At 39.4% G+C, this 26,511-nt stretch overlaps 1 protein-coding gene across 1 annotated transcript in view; it reads left to right on the top strand.

Annotated features, from left to right (window-relative positions):
* mrpl23 (mitochondrial ribosomal protein L23) overlaps window positions 1-25,928 on the top strand; it is a 41,283-nt gene extending 15,355 nt beyond the window's left edge. The window contains exons 2-5 of the mRNA XM_048607052.1: window positions 3,972-4,094; window positions 4,795-4,877; window positions 7,068-7,141; window positions 25,156-25,928. Of these exons, the coding sequence (XP_048463009.1) occupies window positions 3,972-4,094; window positions 4,795-4,877; window positions 7,068-7,141; window positions 25,156-25,320 (445 nt within the window). The 3' untranslated portion in view covers window positions 25,321-25,928. The remainder of the gene's footprint in view (window positions 1-3,971; window positions 4,095-4,794; window positions 4,878-7,067; window positions 7,142-25,155) is intronic.
* The last annotated feature ends 583 nt before the right edge of the window (window positions 25,929-26,511 follow it).

Raw genomic sequence — 26,511 nt, 5'->3', positions numbered from 1 at the left:
CTATGATGCTGCTTGGCCCGCTGTGGTCATCCAGCTCTACACCTTATTATCTTAGATAGAAGTGTGATGTGGGTTTGCCAGGATTTGGAAAGAGATAGCTAGTTTAAGAGATAAAGTTTATGTACTTCCTTTCTGTATCATGAGCCCACCAATTCTCAAAGTCTTTGCTATTTTCATTACTGCAATTTGACATGGTCTTGCAACAAGTCCAAAACATCTGTCCAGTTTAAATGCTTGCTGCAAAGCTTTCATGAAGCAGGTAATTTGTTAGGGAATTTCCCAGTGAATTGGACAGATCCACGCCTTGGCCACACATCTACCTTTTGCCTTCTCTAAGTGGTTTGCTAACTTCTGGTCAAGATCATCAAATTACTGAACTTGATGTAAATCTGTACATTTAGCATGTTAGCATGATATACAGGCTGGCCTTTGTGAGGCAGGAATATGTTGTGAAATTGAAAAATTATAGTAATGTCATTTGAGTCCTTAAATCCATTCAAAGTTCTAAAACTGCAAAGGAGGATGCGGCAGTTTTTGGTTCCTGCAGCTGAATGACAGAAGGCAGTAGCAGTCGTGTCACTGGATTAGCAATCCAGAGCCCTAACTAATGTTCTGGGGATATCCGTATGAATCAATCTGGACTGAAAAGCTAACCTACTAGTAACCACTGTATAACCACGGTTGATTGTTGTAAAGACCCATTTTGTTCACTAATATTTTTTAGCAAAGGAAATCTGTCATCCTTACCTGGTATGGCCTATATGTAACTCCAGACCCACAGCAATGTTGTTGATTCTTAATGCTCTGTAATGTCCTAGTAAATCACTCAGTTTAGGAAATTAGGGATTGACAATAAATACTCATCTAACCAACAATGCCCACATTCCATGAATGAATTAGAAAAGGCACCATTGCAATACTTATTTTAAACTGAACTGTAATAATATTGGGTTCCAAAAGTGGTTTTGTCGTAGGCACTGTTTGGCATTTAGCTAGATTCTATTGAGAAAGGCCCTAGTAGTATATTAAACATCAGGTGGATTGAATTGCACTTGCCCCACAAAAAAAAACCTTGCATTTGTATAGCACGTTTTACAATCTTAGTAAAAATGAAAGCACTTTACCTCAGATGAAGAAATTCTAAAGTGTAGTCATTCTGGAATCCTAGAAAATATGGCATGCAGTTTGTGCACTGCAAGGTCCCATTAGCAGTTAAGATTAGCATCAAGATAATGACTAGATAATAAGTTTTAATGATTTTGAATAAAGGCTAAATATTAGCCAGGATGCTGAGAATAGCCCCTCTTCTCTTAATTAATTGAACATACTGTGCATTTCTTAAAGTGTTTATGGAATAATATGATCTGTATGGGTTCTATTCTAAGTTACAATAAGAATTATAGTTCTGACCTAAGATCTGTTTCTTCATTTAAACTGTCTACCTTGTGTCTTCTAGAAATTGCTTGACTTAATCCTATAGGTGCGCTATGAATACGATCAGATAACGTCAATGCTCCTTGGTTCTACCAAGTTTGCCTTTAGATTTGAATTAAATATGAAAAGAAATGTGATAAATGACTTGAATCTGGGAAATATTCTGGCAGTATGCATGGCAGTCAATCAAATCTGTATCTGTTGGATTGTTTATCGTTGTAGTGGCAACAAACTGACCTGTACTTTGGATTTTAGTGCAGATTTATTTCTGTTGGCATTGGATATTTGGGTTTACAGGTCAGTCTTGTTTATAAGGTAGTTGCCTAGGTGTGGGAATTTGAGGGATCGGGAGGAGGAAGGGAGACCTAAAGGAATCAAATGGGATGGGAAGTTGAGAGAGAGTGTAGAAGAATGATGGATGAAAACATAAGGAAGGGGGGGCTTGTGGAGATAGAAAACTGTGATTATTTAGGAGGGGCACAGTAAGAGCTGAGATGTAGAATAGTTAAGCTTCGTATGAGAAGAAATCTAACCAGGGAGCAGGGGAAGGAGGTTGAGCACTTGGCTTGTCGTATTTGTGATGGGGTTAGAGTGGAAAAAAGGAAGAAGGATAAGTGTAACTGTAAGGGGAAACCTTAAGGGGGGTTGAGTTAGGATGAATAGCTCTTGGTAGGATTGGAATCCTCAGGTCTGAGGGAATTGTGGATGGGAGAAGTCAAAAGTTTGCTCACGGAGAAGGGCAGCATGAATTGACTGATTCATTGTAGAAGGCAATTCAATTAGATTTTTTAAAAAAATGAACAAGCACAAATACAGAATCAAAATACCATGGATGTGGAAAGTATGAAACAAGAACAAATTGCTGGAAAAATGTCACAGCATCTGTGGAAAGAAATAGAATTACTGCTTCAGTTTGATGATCATTCCACTGAACTTAAGGAGCATGCCTGTAGATATAGAATGCCTTTTACTTTGTTGGTGCATCCCGTAACACTAATGAGCTAAGTGGTAATCTATATGAGCTTGATGGGTCAACTGGCCTCTTTGTGTTATAAATGATTTATTTTCAATTATCTCCACAATGCTATTTGTGCAATAAATGTTGGCTAGGACAACTAGAGAATCCCATGGTAAGAGGTTTGATGGCTTTAGTTTAACATCCCATCAGAATTTAGATAGGAAATGTCAGTGTTAAATATTAATGTATGAATACCATAAAAATATGGCAGCAGGAAGAAAGATTTTTAAACAAGGATTGTGCATATTTGCATTCAGTGCCAACAATGTGTATTTACTAAACCTTCGGACCTTCTGCTGTCTGATGCTGAACATTCTGTACTCAGCAAAGGTCTCAGTTTTATCCCTCTGCATCCCCACCCGAATTAATTTTGGGCACGACACGATGTTGAACTCTTCTACTGTCTCCTTCATCTCCGTGCCCATTTCTTTGGACATTAGTCCTCTCCCCATCTCACATAGCTCTATGCCCACCTCCAACATTCGACCTCCACCTGGACCTCTCCCCATGGCCTTTTAGCTGCAGTTGACCTGTTCATTGAGAACTGTTGATGACAAGGCCCTCAGCTGGGTCTGACCCATCTCCTGCACTTTGGCCCTCACCCTCTCTCTTCCCTCCCGCAAGAGCGAAAGGATCCCCTTGTCCTTACCTACCATCCCACCAGCATCCAAATCCAGAGGCTCATTAGCCACCATTTCTGTCACCTCCAGTGGGATGCCACCACCAGACACACATTCCCCTCCCCTTACTTGTTAGCCTTCAGCAAGGACTGTTCCCTCTGGACACCCTGCTCCACTCCTCCTTCACTCTCAAACATCCCCACACCTCCCTTTACCTGCACTTCACATTGCCGCTCACAATGTGCTCTCCTCTACATTGGGGAAACAAAGTGCAGACTGGGTGACCACTTCATGGAACATCTATGTTCTGTCCGCGAAAAAGTCTTTGAGCTTCCGGTTGCTTGCCACGTCAACACACCATCGTGTTCCTTGGCCAACATCACTGTCAGGCTCGCTGCAGTACTCCAGCACAGCTCAGAGCAAGCTGGAAGAACAGCACCTCATTTTTAGCTTTGGAATCCTCCAGCCTTCTGGACTTAATATTGATTTCAACAATTTTAGGGCTTGAGCACCTTTGCCCATGCTTTCACCTACCTCCACTCACCAGGCCTTGTCATTACACAGGCTGCTACCACACACAAACCATTGTCAGTCACTAATTGTCCCCATTAGCAGCTATTCATTCCTCCACACTGACATTTAACCACTCCTTTGTCTGTCCAACTGTTTTTCTGTCTATTTGGGCTCTATCTCCACCTATCATTTACTCCCCATTCCCTCCATCTTCTGTATGAATACCTTCCTTTTTCCAGCTCCCATCAGTTCTGAAGACGGGTCACTGGACCCGAAACATTAACTGTCTCCACAGATGCTGCCAGACCTGCTGAGATTTTCCAGCAATATCTGTTTTTCTTTAGTATTATATACATATTCAAATTTCATCATTTATGTCCCCACAGCTATCCGTTATATCAACTTGGAAACCCTCAGCTCCGGATATTTCGAACCAACTTTTTTATGACCCTTGTAAGGCCTGGAAGGGAGCAGCCAGAGAATACAGTCCAGTTTAGGATTCCTATGGAGTAAGTAGAAGGGGTTAGAAATGTAGTCAGCGAAATCGAAGGCTATTAGAACTTCAAATCATGTGGGTCTATGTGCACAGTCCTGGTTTAAAGGCATCAGTATTCAATACTGTTTCCTAGGATGCTCAACTCTTTCATTGAGAGGGTGAACTGCTCCTCAACCTTAACCAGCTCTGCTCTGGGCTTGTAAGAAATGTGACACTGGCTCATGGTGGCTGCTCTGATTTATTGAGAGGGCTATTGCTGGATTGATTCCACCTGGATTTTTGGCAAAGTCCTGTGCAATCTGTAAAAGCATACGTCTTGATGATTAAAATGTGTGCACTTCCAGTCATTTTGTTTAATATGTTCTCTGATTATTGCCTAATAGTGCTGGTTTTTGCCACTAGAGGCCCTGTGTGAGCTGTTAAGGTATTGTAGATGTTTCTGAATGTGAAAATTACAAGCTTCAGTTAATGGAAGTGTGCAAGATCTAGGGTATAAGCATTTGCTATCACACAGCAATGTATTGAGCTAGTACTTTACTATCAATTAATGACTAATTTACTATTGCTGGTCAAAGTTGTGAACTCTTGTTTTGAAGTTGAATAATTTTGTTAGCCTCTAATTCCTAAGTGTGGGGAAAGCATTTGCTCATTTCTTTTTCCACACATTAACCTCTTTTTTTAAACATCTTCGATCTCAAACCTGTGTTTTACAGGATGACAAAATTTGATGTGAAGAATTACCTACAAAGCATCTATAGTGTCCCAGTAGCTGCAGTGAGGACCAGAATACAATACTGTAAGTAACTGGCAATGCTGGTTAAAAGAATGGCCTCCAAACTATTACAGTGAACCTTTCTTTAACATTGGCCATAAATCTTGCCATTTCCTGATGAGTGATTAATATTGTCGGGTGCCTTGTCTGTCTGGGTGGGTGAGCTAATGTTTGGAACAACTGCTTTGTAGGGATGGAACATTACAACTTTGTCCCATCCACTCCAAATCCATACTGACTAAATGCTTTTACAGTTGGAGACACAATCACAGAGCTATTACGTTTCAAAAGGAGGCTATTCAGCATGTTGTATCTGCACTGGCTTTCTGAATGAGCATTCTGATGTAGTTCCATTCTCCTGTCATTTTTCCATATCCCTGAATATCATTCTATTTCAATCATTAGCTCATTTCCTCTTGAATATCTCAGTTGAAGCTATCTCGATCACACTGCTAGGTAGCACTTTGCAGATCCTAACTACCCTGAAAAATATTCTTTCTCACAGCACATTTGCTTCTTTTGCATTCTGCCTTATATCTGTGCTCTCTTGTTCTCAATCCCTTTATAAGGGAAAGGGTTTAGAACATGGAACATGGAACATAGAACAGCACAGCACAGTACAGGCCCTTCGGCCCATGATGTTGTGCCGAACCTTTACCCTAATCCCAAGGTCTATTTAGCCTCCACTCCTACCTTATACCAGCATCCATATGCCTATCTAATAGCTGCATAAATGCCCCTAATGAGGCCGACTCCACTACCCTCTCCGGCAACGCATTCCACGCCCCTACCACTCTCTGATTAAAGAGCCTACCTCTGATGTCTCCCCTATATCTGCCTCCACTGACTTTAAAACTATGCCCCCTCGTAATAGTGAGTTTCTCCCTATCTACTTTGTCCAATCTGCCTCATGATTTTGGAAGCTTCTATCAAATCTTCTCTTGGCCTTTTCCTGTCCATTGAAAACAGTCCCAGCTTCTCCAGTCTGTCTTCATAACTCATTCGTCATCCTTGGACCCATTCTTGGAAGTGTCTTCTGAACTCTCTCAAATATATTCACGTCCTTCCTAAAGTATTACACCCAGAATTGTGCACAGTACTCCAGTTGAAGTCTAACTAGTGTATTTGACAAGTTCATCACACTCTCCTTGCTTCTGTACTCTGTATCCCTGTTAATGAAGGCTATGGTACTGTATACTTTAGTAACTGCTCTACCTGTCCTGCCAACTTTAGTAACTGCTCTACCTGTCCTGCCAACTTTATTGACTTATCCTCATCTGTATCCAGGTCTTTCTGCTCCTGCACATCCTTTAGGGTAGCACCCTTTATTTTATGCTGTTTCCTTGTGCCAAAATATGTCACCTCACATTTCTTTGCTTTGAATTCCATCTGTCACCTATCTGCCCACTCCACCGACTTGTCAAAATCTTTTTTTCATTTTCTTACTTTCCTGTGCACGCCAAGGTCTAGACTGTTCATACACATCGGGAAAAGCAAGTGTCCCAAAACTGACCTGGGGAACTCCACTGCCAACCTTCCTCCAGCCTTAAAAGTACTGACTTAATTTACTTTGTTTCCTATTTGTCACTCAACCAATTTTGTATTTATGTTGCTGCTGTCCCATTTTCTCAAGGAATGTTGTGTGAACACCTAGGGCATCAGAATTCAGAACTGCTTTTTTTTTGAAGCTGCTAACTGGGATGTAATGATCAATTTTAGCTTGTCTACTGTTGTGGTCAGCTGACTTGACCAGGGTTTGGGGTTGAATCTGACTCCTTCCTACTTTGTACTGCAAAGGAATGGAGGATGGCAGAAAGAGTTGTAAGGAATATTATAGAGATTGGTCATATCAGAGAAGAATGTCAAAATTCTTAAGAAGCCTGTTGGTTACAGAGAGATACCTTAAGTTTAAAAGGGAAGCAGGACAAACAACTTGTAATGAGCATTCAACTGTCTGGCGACACTAGACAGGTTTAAGTTGAAAGCTGGGAAACCTGTCTGGAAGAACAGATGGCTAAGTGATAGTGGTGAAATGGTGATCACAAACCTGCTGAGAGCAGCATGTTTTGTGAGCCAGGGACAAAGACAGTTGGTTTAATCAATGTGTTGTTGGAAAGCATTCTGAATAATACTATTAACTTCTCTTCAAATATATTGTACTGGGGTGCATCCACTGAATTTATCTTCTCATGATCACTCAAAACTGCTGTTTAGGTACTAATAAGAAGAGAAACCATAAAAATCAAAGGGTGAAGCGTCCTGATTATAAAGTCGCATATGTTCAGTTGGTAAGTGAAGGCCAATCTCTTTCTATCTTACTTGCCACAGTTCTCAAATGTTGTACGTGATTAGATTTTCTTCAGCTTTTAACCTAAACTACAATGCCCAGTAGTTTAATTGCCTATGTACAGATTAAATGCTTTGTTACTTGATACCAAAAAAGTTGTGTACTATTCCTCAGAAGCAAATCAATTTCTATCCTTTACAAAATGCACATATGTCATTAAATAAAGGCATTCTATTGCCATACATAATGTGCTACATTTCAGTGAAACATTTTGTTGACCATTTAACAAACACAATGAATGGTGGAGAAGCTCAGCAGGTCTGGTTGCACCTGTGAAGAGAGAAACAGTTAACATTTTGGGTCCTCTTCAGAAATCTTATTTATCATCTAAGTAGCTAAATTTGTAGTTTTGTTAACTAAGGCTGCACCTTGTACTGTGCAAGCATTATTTACAGTAGAAATTGTGGGAAATGCTTGGAATTCTATACTTTTAGGATACTTACATTTTAAAATGCTTAACCAAATCTGGTACAACTCCAAAGTTGCCTTTTTTCTTTGTGAATTTAGGTCTTGCTGGCACTTGCTGGAGATGAGGGGTCAGTGTGAACCTTACTTTTTTGAGTGGAAGTGCATTCATTAAGTGTGAGCAGTCATTCATTTACAGCTCATGTCAAAAAATTATACGAACAGACTCCAGTCTAGCCCTGATTGAGTTTTTTGAAGAAGTGACAAAGAAGATTGAAGGCAGAGCATTGGACGTTGTCTATATAGACTTCAGCAAGGCATTCAACAATGCACGGGAGACTGATTAGCAAGGTTAGATCACATGTAATTCAGGGAGAGCTAGACAATTGGATACACATTTGGCTTGAAAGTAGAAGACAGAGAGTGGTAGTGGAGCATTGTTTGTCGGATTGGAGGCCTGTGACCAGTAGTGTGCAGCAAGGATCAGTGTTGGATCCACTGTTTTTCGTCATTTATATAAATGGTTTGGATGTGAATATAGGAGGTTTAGCTAGTAAGTTTGCAAGTGGCACCAAAATTGGTAATGTAGTCGACAGTGAAGAAGGTTATTTTGCATTACAATGGGACCTTAAGGAGTGGCAGATGGAGTTTAATTTAGATAAATGTGAGGTGTTGCATTTTGGTAAGGCAAATCGTGGCAGGACTTGTACAGTTAGTGGTAGGGCCCTGGGAGTGTTGCTGAAGAAAGGGATTTTGGAGTGCAGATGCATAGTTCCTTGAAAGTGGAGTTGCAGGTGGACAGGGTGATAAAGAAGGCATTTGACACGTTTGCCTTCATTGCTCAGTGCATTGAGTATAGGAGTTGGGATGCCATGTTGTGGCTGTACAGGAGAGTGGTTAGGCTGCATTCAGTTCTGGTCTCCCTGCTATGGGAAAGATGTTATTAAACTTGAGAGGGCTCAGAAAAGATTTACTAGTACATTTCCAGGATTGGAGGGTTTGAGCTACAGGGAGAGGCTGAATAGGCTGGGCTTTTCTGCCCTGGAGTGTCGCAAGCTGGGGGATGACCTTTAAAGAAGTTTTTTGAAACCATGGATAGGATGAATAGCTAAGGTCTTTTTCCAGGGTAATGGAGCCTACAACTAGAGGGCATAGGTTTAAGGTGAGAGGGGAAAGATTTAAAAGGGACCTGAGAGGCAACCATTTCACATAGAGGGTGGCGCATGTATGGAGCGAGCTGCCAGAGGGATGGTGGAGGTGGGTACAATTACAGTATTTAAAAGGCATCTGGATGGTTACATGAATAGGAAGAGTTAGAGGGAAATAGGCCAAATGTTGGCAAATGGGACTAGTTCAGTCTAGGATGTTGGCTTAGCGTGGATGAGTTGGATCTGGTGCTATGTAACTCTATGATTCTAATTGTCAGGTGAAGCTGGAAGGAATAGGAGATTTTTTAAATGGAGCCTATTGTTGTAATCTGGACTGCACAACCTCAAAAGGTTTGTAAGGCAATTGAGTCATGATTTTTAAAGGGAAGTGAATGTCTACTTGAAAAGAAAAATTACAAAGCCATAGAAGGAGGGGACCGGGACTAATTCAATACCTCACTCGAAGAGCCACAACAGACATGGTGAACAACTAGCCCCCTTTCGTACTGTTATTTTGCGGTGCCTGACTTCCTCGAGCAAAACCTGCAACTACTCCCGTCCCTCTGTCTAAACCAGTCTGTTTAGCTGAATTTGACATTAATGCTTTTACTTACTGCATCATCAAATCTCAGAGTTTTTAAAATATATTCATAAAGACTTGACAGTAAAAGGTTATATTTCTCCCATGTCCTTGAAGATCATTGTCCTCTCTATACAAACAGTGCTAGAGAGAGCTGAACGTGGGTGGTGGTTCTCTGTGTTTCATATGAGCAACAGTTGAATAAGAGAGCAAATGTCCAAAGAATGTGGTGAGTAGTGCTGAAAGCTGTTTTGTTGGACACAGGGCAGTGGTAAAAATGTCTGGCAGATGATTCAGAATTAAATGACTGGCTGGGGAAGAGGAAGGTTAAGGCTTCCCTAGAGCAGCTTGTTCTTGGTAAACAGGAAACATTAATTTTTATTTTAGCAATTTTTAAAAATCCTCATAAGCTTAGTTGGAGCAGCGTGTCAGGTCAGTAAGTGTTGTGTTTGCTCACTTGTTTACAAGCTGCTGAGTGATGGAGTGGGGCAGTTTCAGAGACTGATAATTGGCAATAAAATAAGAAAGAGAGGTAAAAGACTTTGTCTTTAAAAGAAGCGAGTAAATCTTATGAAGCATAAGTTCTCACTGATTGTGTGTTAAGCCCAAGGTTTCTGATTTTAGACATTTAAATAGTTCTCTGAGGAAGAGGATTCAGTCTAGGTTGACCCCAATGACTCACTTGTCTTCACTTTTGACTGTGGAATGGCCCATTATGAGGGAAGTACATAGTCAGATGTTTACAGAAATGGGGGAGAATTAAAGAATCTGCAGTTTAGATTTTAATAAGCTCCCCGTAATGCCTTTGCTGATGTCACAAACCACTGAGTGTGCAACAAGCTGCTTTGAAGTTCAAGTAACATTGACGTTAAACACCTAGTCCACCTGAGGGTTTGCAAATGAAAAAGAACGGCACTTCTTTATCCCTCTGAATATCCAAAAGTGTATCATAGCAGATGAATTATCTTGTAGAGTAGTTACCGTTATTAAGCAAGAAAATGTGACTGTTGATTTGTGTTTAGTGAGGTCCCACAGACAGAAGTGAGCTAAATGATCGATTAATCTGTTTGAGTATAAATGTTGGTCAGGCCATGGGACATTTCTTGAAATTGCTGATAAAACTCAGCAGGTCTGGCAGAATCTGTGGAGAGAAATCATAGTTAATGTTTCGGATCTGGTGACATTTCCTCAAACCCTTCCTTGGAGGTGCCATGAATCTTTTCTGTCCACCTGAATGGGTGTAATGGGGTCTTTTTTTTTCATATTTTATTGGAGTACTGAATGGTCTGACAATGTAACACATTTCCTCAATAGTAGCCTTTGCAGTGGGGCTTGAACTCATGAGCTGACACAGAACCAAGAGTGTTTCCGGTGATGTAAGCTGACATTTGAAGTCTTCCACACTGTGTTGCTTATCTTTTCAATTCTGTATTTTAAGGCAACGCGCAGCACATTGCTTGAACACACTGAACATCTCCCGAGCAAAGTTGGCAGGTCACTATGGGATCAACATTATTTACTGTGAGAGAGCTTGGTATCTCTTGAGAGGCAATACCCTGAGCCTCCTTTTTTCTCAGCCTAAATCTAATACGATGTGAGCTAAAGCACTTCTTAATGCGTTCATTTCCCTTTTGGGTAGACGTAGCAAAAAATTTGAGATTCCAGTGCAGTATGTGGCACACACTGCTGATTGTCAGTTGAGCATTCTAAATAGGAATGTGTGTAGAGGCTTTCTGTAACAATACAATTTTCTTCTCAAGATGTTTCTTTTAAAAATAAACGAGCAATTTCTATTCAGGATGTTCCCAGACCCCTGTAGTTCTTTTGCATTTCACGATTAAATCTCAGTTTGGTTTAGTGTATGTGTTATATTGCAGTCAACTGCATCTTGTATCCCAATGGAAAAGAATGTGGACATAGCCACAAATGCTGACCTTCTGTTTGAGATGTCACCTTGTTCCTCGTAAGTTATGTCATTCCGGTTTGGAAGGCATGTTCAGATTCATTAGGTTCAAAAAGTGCTGTCTAGTGAAAAACATTCCAGTTACAACACTGTGTGCATTTCAGCATTTCATGCGGCAGCTGAATATTGTAATTTGTCAGTCTGTACAATTGTTTGAACAAAATACTGCCCAAGGCTCTTTTGAACTATGTTAAAATGAATGAGATTTTACTCTTACTTGAATGTGTATAATATATATTGCTTGAATGAAACATTAAAGAATCAAATGAGAACCTTGGTTGTTTGTAAGTGAAAATTCATATTATTATAACCTCAGGATGTTGCAAAGGTGCAGGAAAGCCCCACTAATAGCAATGAATTGAATAATAGAATGGTGTTGTACAGGGGTCATTCAACTCATTGTGCCTATGCTGTCTCGTTGAAGGAACAATCCAATTAGACTTCTTTTTTTTCCTCCATAATCTGTATTGTGTCCCCTTTCAAGTACTTATCCAAATCATCCTGAAAGTTAAATTTACCTCCACCATTCTTTTAGACAGATCATTCCAGGTCACCGTAAATTACTGCATTAAAAAAATCGTGGCTCTTCTATCAGTTAACTTGAATTTGTTTGTCTGGTTACTGACCATATTACCAGTAGAAAGTTTCTGTATCAATTGTCTTTAATTACTCTATCAAGACTTCTGAATTTTCTGTCGTCTCTCCTCAGTCTTTGTTTTATGGAGAACAATCCCAATTTCTTCAGTTTCTCTACATATCTAATACCATTCTACTAAATTTCCTTTGCATTCTTGAATAAAGCCTTGACATTTTTTTTCCCAAAGTGCGATTTCAGAATAACCAATTAATCTGTTTTTGGTGCTGTTGTTTCATGAGGAAGGTTTGGCCAAAACATTAGAACTGCTTTTACTCTTCGGAAAAAAGGCAGGGAGTTTTTCTATGTATTCTTGATCCGGCAAGTGGTCTTTGAGAAATGTTCTTCCAGTCTTTCAGTACCGAGGCTGGAGAGTCAATCTATATGATGTGCTCAGTCTTCAGCTTGACACCGTAACCTGTTAATTCAGGGTCATGAATTCTGCAGTTGCGCTTGGGCTGAAGAATGCTGTACTGATATTTAAAAAAAAAATTCTTACTGGTCATTGATTTGGAACATGCATTTAAAGGCATTCGTGTTGCATTCTAGTTTGTTTTGTTTTGAGGTATTTGGAGGTCATTTAAAAAAAAATTGGAACTTATCTTCCTGCGTGTGTAATGATTGCAGAGAGAATTTTAAAGCTGTTTTTGAGCTCTAAGCTATTCCGTATACTCTGTGGTATACTCTCAAATGAAAAATGTCCTGAAATTTCTTAGGATTAAGAAACTGTGCTCTTTATAGTTATGTGGGTCCAATTTGGAATTGTGATGTCTGTTGTTCATTGCTGTTGCTGCTTCATGGTAGCGACACTAAGACCTGCTTTATTGGAAGTGCTGATATGGTATATCTCCATTCAGTGAGATGGTCTGTTCCTCATGAGTCATGGAATCTTACAGTACAGAAGAGGTCTTTCGGCCGATTGAGTCTGCACCGACAAAAAAAACCCCATCACCTATCTGTACTAACCCCACTTGCCAGCGCTTAGTCTTAAATATTATGACATTTCAAGTGCTCATCCACATACTTTTTAAAGGTTGTGAGATTTCCTGCCTCTACTATCCTCCCATGCAGTGCGTTCCAGATTTGCACCACCACTTGAAGGGGAAATGTCCTCACGTCCTTCCCCAAACTTCATGCCTTTCACCTTAAAATTATGCCACTTGGTTATCAACACTTTTTACTAAGGGGGACAACTGCTTCCGATTCACCCTGATATTCTTCCATCATGCCCCTCATAATCTTATATACCTCAAACAGATAGCCCCTTTTCTTCTCTGCTGTGAAGAAAACAACCCAAGTGCGATTCGAGTTGCCAAGCTCTTGTGCAACAATTGGTTGCTTAATTCTTCCTATGATGTGGGGCCAGTTTTCTTATGAATTTAATTGGAATGATACGGGGAAATACTAGCAATTGATGGATCTTGTAATGCAGTAGATGCCTTGAGTCATTTCAGGATGGGTTCTGCATCCCTCATGTTTCCTGATCCCAGATACAAATTGGGTCGAGGATATCTTTACAGCATTGTATCTCCATGTTGTCATCTCCCTGCAGATCTGTTGGTACACTTCTACTACATCCACATCACAAAATACCAGGCTCTCTAGATTCAGATTCTTAAAGCCTAGTTAGTCTCTGGATTGTTTGTGTACTGTCATAGTGTTGATATTTTACACTTTGGCTTGCATGTCCCTTCAGCTTTTTATGTGGAAGGTTTCTTATTGTAGATTATAGTTCATTTACAAATCAATTTCTATTCATTCATCAAAAGGACACTGTGACAGTATGTGTACTTTCAGTGCACATTAGAGACCTTCTATAGGAAGGATGTTGTTAAACTTGAAAGGGTGCAGAAAAGATTTACAAGGATGTTGGTGGAGCTGGAGGGTTTGAGTTATAAGGAGAAGCTGAATAGACTGGGGCATTTTTCCCCTGGAGTGTCGGAGGTTGAGGGGTGATCTCGGAGCGGTTTATAAAATCGCGAGGGGCATGGATAGGGTGAATAGCTCCGGGTGTTTTCCTTGGAGTGGGTAAAATCCAAAACTGTACATTGAAGGTAAGTATAGATTGAGCTGCCAGAGGAGTGGTAAAGGCGGGTACAATTGCAACATTTAAAAGGCATCTAGATAGATACATAAGAACGGTTTAGAGGGATATGGGCCAAATGCTGGCAAATGGGACTAGTTCAGATTGGAATGTCTGGTTGTGGACCAAAGGGTGTGTTTCCGTGCTGTGACTCTGACTGTTTTACAATAGAATGTATTGGTAACTGTAATCTAAAGCTTTTGTCCTCTAGATGGCAGCATTGTCTTAAGCAAATTGCTCTTCCTGCTTTTCTTTAGGCTGGCTGTTTCTGTCTATGTACTAGATGGAAGCACACTATCTTTCATATTTATTCTGTACTGTGTAATCCTTAAAGCATCTCACACTGTCAAAACCCACTGCTGCCGGAGAAATAACAGATATCTAATATGAACGCTAGTACATAAATCAGATATATAGAAGCCCAGCCTCAGAAAATAGGGCTGTTACATTCGGAGTGGCATCATATGGATTTGTTGACAATTGCTCAGTGCAGATGATGATCAACTCTGTGGTTACGGGATAGGAGATTCATTTTTGATGAGTGTTATTGGGGGATTTTTTTTCCTCACTGATTTTGTGTGCTTGTCTTTATAAGCGCATAGCTGTTACTTTTGACCTCTAAAGGGAACGTAAGTATGACTAAACAGGCTTTGTGGTAGGTCTTAACTGAATGAGAGCGTTAGGATATGGTTGAGTTTGATTAGTTGATATGTTAAAGAGCCTATCCATCTATATTAGTAGAAAATAGTAGACCAAGGAACTTGCCCATCTCTCTCTCTACCTCAAGAATTCATTTCGTAACTTGATTTTGTGCTCCTACAACACCACTCTCCTCTCAAATCTAAAGATGTAACACCCTATTAATTGGACATCCTTCAGTTAAAATGGTCAGAGGAAAAAATACCTATTCTGTCAATTTTCAGTTGTTTTCATACTTTGCCTGGAAGTCGATTATCTGTTTCTGTGTGAAAAAGTGATTAATAATGAATTACTTGAAATTTTCTTTGAGCTCCACTGAACAGTGTGAAAAAAAGGTTCTCGTTTAAATGTATAACAAATACAATGCAAATTTCAGTTCTATTCTGTTATAAGGAAACAGAAATAATGAGAGCAAATTCATGTGAATGGGACACAAAACATGTGCCACCTCCACAAATTAGTTTTTGGTGCTTTCTCCAAGCCTTTGCCCCACTGGGTTGACTGATGCATTACAGTCTAATCACTGGAAGCATTTTCCTTTTGATAGTTCGTTGAAAAAGCGTAATCATTGTATCATCATTCTAAAACTGCACTGCCGTAGTGATCCTTCAGAAGCGTTTCTCCCTGCGACTCCTGAAACACACACTCGCAGCAATGCGCCGGCATCTCCTGGCACTACAATCAAGCCCACCCCAGCTCAGAGCCTCCCTCTCCCAGACCTGCAAAGGACCTCTCCTGTTTTTTATTCTTCATAGGATCTACAACCTGAACTCACAATTCTACTCAGCTTTATTGGACACTAAAAACCATAAGTACAGTAAACTTACTGGTGCCTACCACCCAAAACGGGCTTCCTCCACCTCCCAAATCCCCAACCCTACCCAGGACCTTCCCCACAATGTGCCCGCCGCCATTGGCCATGTGGCCACTGTCGGAGCACCCACGGATGAATACATTTCTGAAGAAGGGCCTAGGCCCGAAACGTCAGCCTTCCTGCTTCTCTGATGCTGCTTGGCCTGCTGTGTTCATCCAGCTCTACACCTTGTTATCTGCAGTAGTGTAATTAGCAAATGTATTGTTTTCAGTTGAGCTGGAACCAAAGCACAAAGGCAACATAGTGCGCCATCAGACCAATCCTTTTAAGATGCATTCTTATCTAATACTTCATTGGCTTTGTGTTAGTGAATAGCATAAACACCATGCGCTGAGAACCAGAGATGAAAGTTTTGATCTGAAGTATAACTTTACTCACAAGTTACCAGTGAACTGACTTATGGATATCACAGCTGTTCCTTTTCTGTGGTTCTTTATTTCCCTTACGAGCAATGTCGTTTTGCATTGAATTGCAAGATTTCTCTGCATCTTGCAAATTTTGTTTTACACATCTGTCTGGGGCACTACCTTCCTCAAGCCAATGTCATCTTATACGTTCTTCATCAGCATGAGTATTTGATTCAGCTTTATGAATTTTAAATCATCACGTAAAATTAAATAAGAGTGTTTAGCCTTCCACAAGCATTCCAGCTTTGCTGTAAAAATGGGAAGAAAAGTACTTTTCTGATTGCTAGATTAAGGGCCACCACCACAGATGTTGCATACTGGTGGTCTGTCAAATGTTTGGATGGTGAAAGATCTCAATTTTAAAGTTTGGATCGTTCTGTAAATATTAAGGTTGAAACTTAACAATAAAATGTAAAACAGACTTCAGCACCTGTGAGGATTCACATTTTTGCAAGAATATTGATCTGTCTTTTTTTAAAGAAAACTTCTTGTTATGATAAAATGTCTTTGGCAAAGAGAAGTAAAGAGAACAACTTTTTAAATCTGTCTGAAACATGAATTGGTTTAACATTATAGTAGAAGTTGTTAACTGACAAATCCCACCAGCAGGTGCTTTCACTATAGCAGTTGTTTACAGTAACAGGATGTTTTCGGTAAATGCTATAATCTTATTTCCTGTTTTTTTTTGTGCTCCATGTCCTTGGAATGTAATAGGAAAGCCATTTTCAGCTGTGTAAGTGTATAGAATGCATAAGTGGTGTGAGTGTGTGGGGCATGGTTACAGTGACACTTGTTCCTGTGGGAGTACATGATGATTGGAAAGCTGCACTGTGGCCCATAGCACGCTTTTGTGTATCCTTTTCCATGCTAAGCTACATGTGTGACTGGAAAGCAAAGTGTTTATGCAATGATTTATTATTATTCTGGGGTTATTTTATTAGCCTTCAAACCCTGCCAGTTGCAACGGTCAAGCCTACTTTTGGCTCCTGTTTATTGAAGTGTTGACATTAGTGAGGAAAAGGAGCAGCAAACACTATACTACTGATGATTTTCAGTATCAAAACGTTAAACTAAAACTAATCTTGAATCTCAGTAAGAGGGAAAAAAACCCCGTTATTGTCTTCCATTTTTCTGTTTATTCCCCTCATTGTGTGTGCTGTGTTCCTCTTTTTGAGTAAGTTTTTCTTTACTGTCACCTATCTGATATTCAGTCCAGCATCTTTCTTCTATATCTTCTCTTTTTGTTTCTCTCAGCAATAGCCTTTTACTCAACTACTTAGTTCTTCTGTGGACTCCTATTTTTCTGATGAGAGAGTGCACTTCCCTGCTTTTCTCTGCTTTATGATTGCTTCTGCAATGTTAAATGCCATCCTAAAAATCCTAATTCCATAAATTTTTCTTGTCATCACAGTTCCATTCACAAAAGCCTGCATTTATATGGTGCTTTCACATCTTGTCATGAACAACCAATTAACTATCCTAGTAGGATCATAACTATAGAGTTATTTCCACCACTACAAATGGCTATATATATTGGTCCATTTTCACAAAAGGACAAAATCGACAATGAGACCGTAAGTATTGCTGAAGCAAGGAACATTTTGTCGAAGCTCTCTCTCTTGTCCACATCTGGACACTTCCACAAGAATACAACCTCATGGGGAAAATCATCATTCATACTGCATGAGAGAAGAGTGCTGATTTGGTTTGTGTCAATGTTAGAGGTATTGCCATGGAACATGTACCTTTTAGTGATGTTTGATGGGTCACTCCTAGGCTGTGCTTAAATTTTAAACTTTGATCAGTAAAGATTACCTTGAGAAATGAACCAGCGAATGGCTATCACCTATTTTGCTCATTTGAAATATGTGCATTGCATGCGTATGATCTGTCTGTCTGCAAAGAACTGGGACCTGTGTATTACTATGTCCAGCTTCTAGTACACACTGCATGCTTCACTGACAGCCCTAAACTGAGTAACTGCGTAATTCCTTGCAAATTCAGGATTATCCAGCACATGTAGCTCTGCAATTAGACAACATCTAATGTTGAACACTGTATTGTCAGTTTCATGAACAGGCTGGTTGGGTATGCTCAGTAATGAGCAGATCATCTATTTTATTGATGTTTGCTGAGGGATAAATATTGATCAGAACACCTGGAGACTGCCTTGCTCCTCCTCAGTATAGTGCTAAGGTATCCATCAGACAGGGCAATCAAGCCTCAGTTTAATATCTTACCTGAAATGTGGCATTTCTGACCCAGGACCCCGTCAGCTTAGGTTTTGTCCTCTACTTTCTGGAATAGTAATTGAACCCACAGCTCTGACTTGGGCAAAAGTGTTAACTGTTGAGCCACAGTTGACCTTTTGTGACTATTATTTGTGGACTGTGTCTTTGTGGTTTATTTTGCTGAGTCCCATTCTTGTATTAATTTCCATCTGAATAGCTGCCTTTATTAGTAAAGCTTAGAACATCTTGCTGTATGAGTCTTTTTCCCTCTTGGTCCTCTTGAACTGGGCCATTATGCATTCAAAGCAGTGCACAAACAAGGTAATTTTATCCAATGCCCAGATTGCCATGTGATGGAAAACATGTTTTTTTTAAATACATTAGCAGACATTAGTAATGTTAAAACACTGCTGTGCACTATTGACACCAGTAATGTGCGACTAAAAAAGAGCAAATGTTTGGAATTATGCATTGTTTCCTGGGCAGACTCTTAAATAGGTAGGATGTAGGATAATTGATAGTAGTGATTGATGAAAATAAGTGCAAAGTTAAAATGAAGTGTAGATGATCCCTGCAGATTTTCTGCTCTGACTCTGTCTCATTTGTTTTTTGTTTCCCCCCGCTTGGTGCTGAATTTTGCTATGTCTGTCTTCACACACCCTTACAGCCTTTCTAAGTATACACTTGAAGTGGCTATTATTAATTCATAACAAGGAAGTTGATAATTTATTTGATTATTGATGGTGTCACAGTCGAGTGCAATCCTGCCTTCGCATAATATCCAAGCAAGTCCACTTTCCAGAATTCATTGCTAGGTACTTATCAAAAACAAGAATTGTGGGTTTCTTTCCCGTTCTGCCAAGCACTGAGGCTAGTTGTACTGCCATTGTTGCGTCTGTGAACTAATCTAGTACAGATTGGGAGTTGAATTTGATGTTTGGTCTTTGGAATTGACCTATTAAACCAACTGTACTATCCAGAAATACTGAAGAATCTGCACTGTGGGACTTACACTGCTAAACTGGATTGCTAATCATAATGCTTGAGGTGGGTTTAGGATGTTGCACTTCTTCAACTTAATGAGCTTGTACTCAACATGTTTCTCCTCTCCTACCTCCTTGAGCAGCCCCTCACATTCCTAATTTTATTATCATTGATCCTTGTGTTATGACACGCCTGGGCTGGATAATGATTATTTTGGACTATGGCTTACATCCATGTTAAGTAGTTGGGAGCTTTGAAATCTCTTTTTCTTTTAAAGTTTACTACTTATATTTGTCTTGGAATATGTAAAATGGAGAAATTCCTTTCCTTCAAACACTGTGTTGCTTGAGATGGCATCAGTTTCCTTTGTAAACATATAAACTTTTCTATTTAGAATTATAGATCTTGTTTCAAGGACACTGCTGGCAAAAATGTCATTTTAGTTTTATTGTCTATCTGTCTTAAGTGCTTTCGGAAATGTAGCAGACAGCCATTGATCTTGTTGCATGATCGATCTGTAGGCATTCGTCTTGTGCGTAAGGCTGTCAAATAGCATCCATTATCTTCCGTTGACAAATATAGTACCTTCTAGGTACAAGAATGGAGTACTGTCTGCAGGGCCGAATTTCCACAGTGAATCTTCAGGTTGAAAATTGTTTTGGTCAACCCTATCTATTTCATGTATCTCCAAATTGGATATATTGTTCAGGGGATGTCAATTTGTCATTGTATGAAAGAGAAGGCATGGTTTTGGAAGGATGCAGTACTGAAATGAAAGCCATGAAGGATGTAAAATGTTTTGTATGGAAGTTAAGGTTTTCTTGCTGCCGTGAACATCCATGCCAACACCCATCTCTCCGCCTCTAGTGTGGTCTACCTTTAATCTTAGAAATTGGACTTGTGGTGCTTGTACTTAGAGAGGTTTTAAGCCACAGAAGATTCTGCTAATCCAAAATTTATCTGCCTGCATTTTAACACTCACCACATTCTGGTACTCATCACCCCCCTGCTCGTTGACTTACATTGGCTTACAGTCTGAAAGTGCCTTGATATTCGTCTGTAATCATCTACAGTCATGAAACTCTTCAAGATATTGTTGTACCTCCAATTCTGGTGCCTTGTACATCCTGATTTCCATCACTCTCCCTTTGGTGATTGAACCTTCAGCTGCCTCTACCCTAAAATCTGGAATTACCTCCATAAATCTCAATCTTCTTCAAAGCTCCTCTTAATGTCTACTCTTTTCACCAAGCGTTTGGTCACCTGACCTTGTAGCTCCTCAAATCGATCAAAGATAAATTCTGCGCAGTAATCAAAAACAGAAATTGCTGGTGAAACTCTGCATTTGTGGAGAGAAAATAGAGTTAACGTTTTGTGTCCAGTGATCTTTCAGACCATTCTGAAAACTTCAAAAACTGCAATTATCTTCTTTTGTGCCAGGCATGACTCCAACCATTTGGAGAGTTTTCTCCCAGATTCCTGTTAGCTCTTGTTTAGCTAGGGCTCCTTGATGCCACACTCGGTCACATTAAGCTTGGTGTCAGGGACAGTCAGTCTCACCTCATTTCTGGAGTTCTTTTGCTCATGTAATGAAAATGTCAGTCAATTAAGCACTGTTAATTGTTTGCACATGTTTGTAACTTGGTTAGTAAGTGTTGTGATAGAAATGATTAATGTACATCATTGAGCTTTGTTGATCATCTAATCAAGATATAAACAAGGCCGCAGTTGTCTAACATGAGACATAAATATCAGCATGTTTTGTGCACCTGTTGTGGAATTTGCTATCCAGTTTTTGATTAAAGTTCCTCTGTTTGGCAGACTGACTTCTTTCAGACGTTGTATTTACATAGCAGTTTTGAATGTAAGAATCAGTTTGATACACCATTTACCCCCTGTTCAGACCTAACTTTAACAATTTTAGAGTTAAGTATTTCTGTCATTAGCTCTTGATGGCTACAGTCCATAGCTGCATGAAAGACAGACCAGTATTAATTAGGTGGCTGCTTCCCATTTTGTTAATTTGAATGACTTGTGAAGGATTTAACCGTTGGATTTGACTGTTTTAACCATTTCAGGAAGGTATTCAAGCTGCTGTGTTATTTGGACTGACTTCAGGAGTTTGCTGTCACTACTTGTTTTTGCATAAATGTTTTGGTCATTTAATCCATTAAAGTGTCTGGAGCATGAAATTCTTTTTTCTGTAGCGATGGCATACAGCTGATATTCAGCATGCAATACAGACAAAAAAACATTCATTCATAGTGCACTGTTATTGGCAACTACTGCACATAAAGTCTCACTTAAGTGTATAAGTTATGTAGGCTTGCCTGTGAGAGCTAACCTTTGTATTTGGCTTGTAAAAGTTGACTGAAGCTTGAATTGAAACAGTACTGTTGCTGTCAACACAACGTTAGGAACATAGGAAAAGGGGGATGCCTTTCAGCCCTTTGAGCCTTTCTCATGATTTAATTAGATTGTGCTTAGTCTGTGGAATAGAATAGAATGGAGTAGAATAGAATCCCTACAGTGTGGAAGCTGAAGAGGGTTTGGGGACCCGACACCAAATGCTGCATTCTGGTAAACAGACATCAGACATGATACTTTAGTATGGGGGTAGTGAAATCAGGAGGTAGAGCTTCAGTCAGTAGAGGGAGAAAAATGAGAGAAAGTTTGAAAGTGGGAATGCTTATGGTGGTGGGAAAGGACCTTACAATATGCTATCATAGATGTGATTATTAAAATAGTAATTAAACCAAACAAGAATTAACATGGCACAGCAGTGACCAGAATCATAACAGTATGATATTTAATCACATAACTATCAGTGCTGAACTTGAAATAGTATTGCAAGGGAAAATATCATTTAATAGACTTCAAATTGTGGCCCTGCTGACCTCAAGAATTCTGCCTTCTTGTTCATGTGTTGATCCAAAAGTCTTTAAGACTGCTATTAAGTCAATCTGTCAAAGCAGCTTTTTAAATATTTATTCTTTGTATGTAGGCATTACAGGCAAGGGCTACATTTATTGTTGAAGGCTAGCAACTGAAGAGTACCTTTAAATTGACCATCTTGGTTCAAGACTGAATTCATATAATGATAAGAATGATAGTTTTCCCTTCCGTTGGCTTGTTAGAGCAATGCAAGATTTTAATGGTCATTTCTATTGGGACCAGTTTTTCTTTGTAAATTTTGAGAATTCAAATTCTCAAAATTCCATGGAGAGATTTGAACTCTAATTTACTCATCCAGTAACATGACCTTCCGCATCTTTGAACATTAATGCTACAGTTGATTTCACCTTTTGTGTACACTGTTGCAGTAGTTCAGCAGGCTCAGCCTTTTCTGTTCGATCTCAAGAAGAGAACTAGAGATTGAACTAAAAGAAAGGATAGAAATGCAATTTGTTGTCCACATCTCTCTCTCTCTGCAAATTGCAGTGAATTATTTAGCCAGTCTCCCAGGAAGAAAGTGCGGTTTGAAATTTGCGGTATGGAATCTGAACTGCATGGTCTGGTATTGGCTTTTGGAAGCCTTCATTTTTACATCTTTTTGCCAGACAATTCTGACTGCCTTAAAGGTCAATTAAATCTGTTGAATAATTAATTTAACACTTGGAGTTTCTGATACTTCTAAGTAGAAATCTTTTTGAAATGGGTAGTGACATCCTCATTATAAAAACCTTAAGTAAACCTCAGTTTTGGTACTTTACTCAGACTTTCAGGGCATAAACACATTTCCAAACTTATTGTGTAATAATGTGACAAAAAATGAATAAAGTCCATTTTCCAGGTCTTAGGAGTAGAATTACTGGTAACTTCCTTGAGACTTTGGTTTTTATTGGTAAGCTTAATCATAAACGTGTTTTGTTTTAAGCATTCTCGGCTGCTATTTTGTATTTGTGACTGAGTTATGTTGGTGAACATTATCAGGTTCTTTGATCGCAGTGTGTCAAACCTGATTCTGCCCTCACCCGGTATTGACATGGGACAGTGAATCAGCGCAATTCTGGCCAATTTTCACTTCTGAATAATGTCAAATAAATTAATTTGTTGACAAGTACAAAACCTTGGGTATCAGGTTCTTAACATCTGTGCAATTAGCAATTCTAATCTCCTAAAGCTTTAACATAGAAACTTTGGACTTATATAGCACAGAAGGAGGCCATTAATACCACCATTATTTTGTTTTATTTGTTCATGGGATGTGGGTGCCACTGGGCTGGCCAACATTTATTGCCATCTCCAGTTTCGCTCCAGAGCTGCCTTCTTGAATCACTGCAGTCCCTGGATTGTAGGGACACCCACTGTGTCATTAGGAAGGAAGTTGCATGATTTTGAACTGACATACTGGTGGTGTGGTTCCGAGTCAAGTTGTTATGAGTTGAGGGGTTGGTGGGTTCTGTAGGTGATGTTGATCCCATCAAGTTGCAAGTTTTGACGGTTCTGTCAGAGGAGTCTTGTTGAGTTACCGCTATGCATGCTGTAGATGGTACACACTATGCCATTGAACATCGGTGATGAAGGAGTAAGTGTTTATGGTGTATGTAATTGTGCAGTGATGGATGGGATGCCCATCAAGCTGCAGCCATCCAGGCAAGTGGAGAGTATTCTATCATACTCATGACTTGTATCTTTATAGATTAGGCAAGATCTGAGCTACTCACCACGGAATTTAGAGCCTCTGACCTATTGCTCCAGAGGCCTCCAGCATCATAGATGCCAGTCTTCAGCTAATTATGTGAATTACGATAGGGTTTCAAAATAAGGCAACCCTTGATGACATTTGTCTGATTCTGTAGGTTTAACAAAACAAAGTTAACTTGGGTAAATGGAAACCATTTCAGAAAAGTAGCATGTCAGGCTGCTGTATAATGCAGCAATAATAATGAAATAACAACATAATTAACAGGTTAGTGCATAAATGAAACAAATACTTTTTATCACGAAGCTAATCCCATTTCAATATATGTACTGTTTCACTTTAAACTCTTGTTGGTATTTTGGAAGGCCATTGGCCTGAAAGAGAGAAACACTTTGACCATGAAATTTGATGGGAAGCATTTTTATTTGTTTTACTGAAGCATTTTTTCTCTTTAATGCATCAGATGATGTAAGTATCCTGAAACCAATTTGGAGTAGAAATATGCCATCAATTACTGATGGAAAAAAAGTGCAATTGCAGAAAAATTATCAAAGTGCTGCAGCACTTGACTTTGCATCCCACATATGCTGGTTTACATTGCAGGTTATCTACATGTGGTTTGTCAGTTCAACAACGTTTGGGTCCAACCAGTTCACAACAGCTTAAATTAATCTGTTCTAAAACCATAGAAAAGTATCATAAACTTGACAAATACCATTCAAATGAAAAAAAAGGCAAACTGCTTTGATACATGGCAAGACTTTTGGAGATGAAGAATATTCCAGTCACTTTGTAGAGCTTGGATACCAATTGGCATGTGTCATTATTTGGTCCATTTCCAGGTTGTTATGCAGTGGAACTTGACAGATAAAGTGATGGTGTCTTAGAAATTACCTGTTGTGATTTGTTGCATTGTTCTGTTGTACCTTGTTGCCCTTGTCTGTGGATCCCTGCACTGTAACGGGATGCTAAAAAACATCCAGAAATTTAAACTTTTTCTGTTTGTCCTCACTCAGCCCTTTTGAAAGAATAGATTGAAGATATTGGTCCTTATCACCATGTGGTGATTGTACTGTTGAGACAAGGAACTTGCCATATTAGGAATTGCAGGTGCAGTTGCTACTTGCAAAACTCTGCAGCGCCTAATATAAATACCTGTCTTAATGATATGCTAATTTCAAATTTGTAGTGTTTCAATAAAGTATAAGCAGTCTAAAAATTACATATATATTGGATGATTACCTCCACTCAACCATCAAACGTTTTTAATGTATAAAAATGTTCGTTCTTTATTTTATTTAGGCCCAAGGTCAGACTTTCAAATTTCCAGACATTTTTCCTCAAAAAGATCAAACTCCTGAACCAGGCTCTATGGAAGATATCCAAAATAAGTTTCTGGAAGATGAGAAGCAGAAACAGAAAGCAGACCCACGGCGAGGAGGCGTCACTGAATGGTTTGGACTTTAAGAGAAACAACTTTTCAAAAGTTTTTTTTAAAAAAGAAAATATTATTTTCCAGATAGCTTACTGACCAAGCATGAACTGAGTATTTTTGTTTTGAAAGAGTGTCAACTCGGCAGGTTTCAGATGCTTCATATTGTTTATTGTGAGGGGTACATCCTGTGAACATGCACTCATCTTGTGTAACGTTTGCTGAACAACAGCTGTTCTTAACAAGTGATTTGACTAGATTCTTGTAATCCATCATAAGGTGCTGTGTTGTAAGTTTGACTTTGATTGAACTTTGACGTTGATGATTGGAAACCTGGTTGCCAGTAATTGGTGCAAACACCTGAGCATTGTTTGTCTGGATCCAAAACACTCAATCCTCTGGGAGCTGCGAAAGTCAGAATGTATATGTAAGCACATGAGGGCACCCTGACAGCTTAAATTAATTTGGTGAAAGGTTAAATTCAACGTTGGCGGAACAAAATGAAGTTATACTAAGGCCAGATGTCATGTTAAAAGATCACGCCTTCCAAGGAATTTATTGGAATAGCCTGTATACTGTTTTTGACACAGAATCAAATTTGTAAATTGTAATTGTTCATTCTTATTAAAACAACAGTCTAATATATTGTGAAGTGATACTTGAATAAATTTTGTAATAATTATTTCAACAGCAAGCTTGTAGCGCATCCAGAAACTATGAAATTTTGAAATATTTCATGACATCTTAATACACGGTGATTAGAGACGTATTTGATGTATTCCAAATGCACAATGGTGCTGGGTTGAGTTTTCAGGCTTGTTTGTTACTCAAGGTGGAAATTGCATACAAATCTTGCTATTTAAGAAAAATCTGATGTCATATGACTATGTCCTGATATTTTTGTTTAGCATGCATCAATGGATAAATATTGCAAGATGTTCTGCTTTCTGTTTGTCAGATTTTCAATATCCACAGTATTTCATTTTTTTATTTGCTTCTGCTTCTCCTTTTGCTTTTTGCTAAATTCACAGCAGGTCAGACAATACATGAGCTTGAGAAACAAAACTGAGGGGCGGCACACTGGCTCGGTGTTTAGCACTGCTGTGTCATGGCACCGGGTACCTGGGTTCGATTCCAGCCTCGGACGACTGTCTGCATGGAGTTTGCACGTTCTCCATACGTGGGTTTCCTTTAGGTGCTCCGGTTTCCTCCCACAGTCCAAAGGT

This window comes from Rhincodon typus, chromosome 17 (genome assembly GCF_021869965.1).
Source record: "Rhincodon typus isolate 14 chromosome 17, sRhiTyp1.1, whole genome shotgun sequence".
NCBI classification, from domain to species: Eukaryota; Metazoa; Chordata; class Chondrichthyes; order Orectolobiformes; family Rhincodontidae; genus Rhincodon; species Rhincodon typus.
The sequence above is the reverse complement of the archived record's forward strand: the minus strand, read 5'-3'. Positions and strand labels throughout refer to the sequence as shown.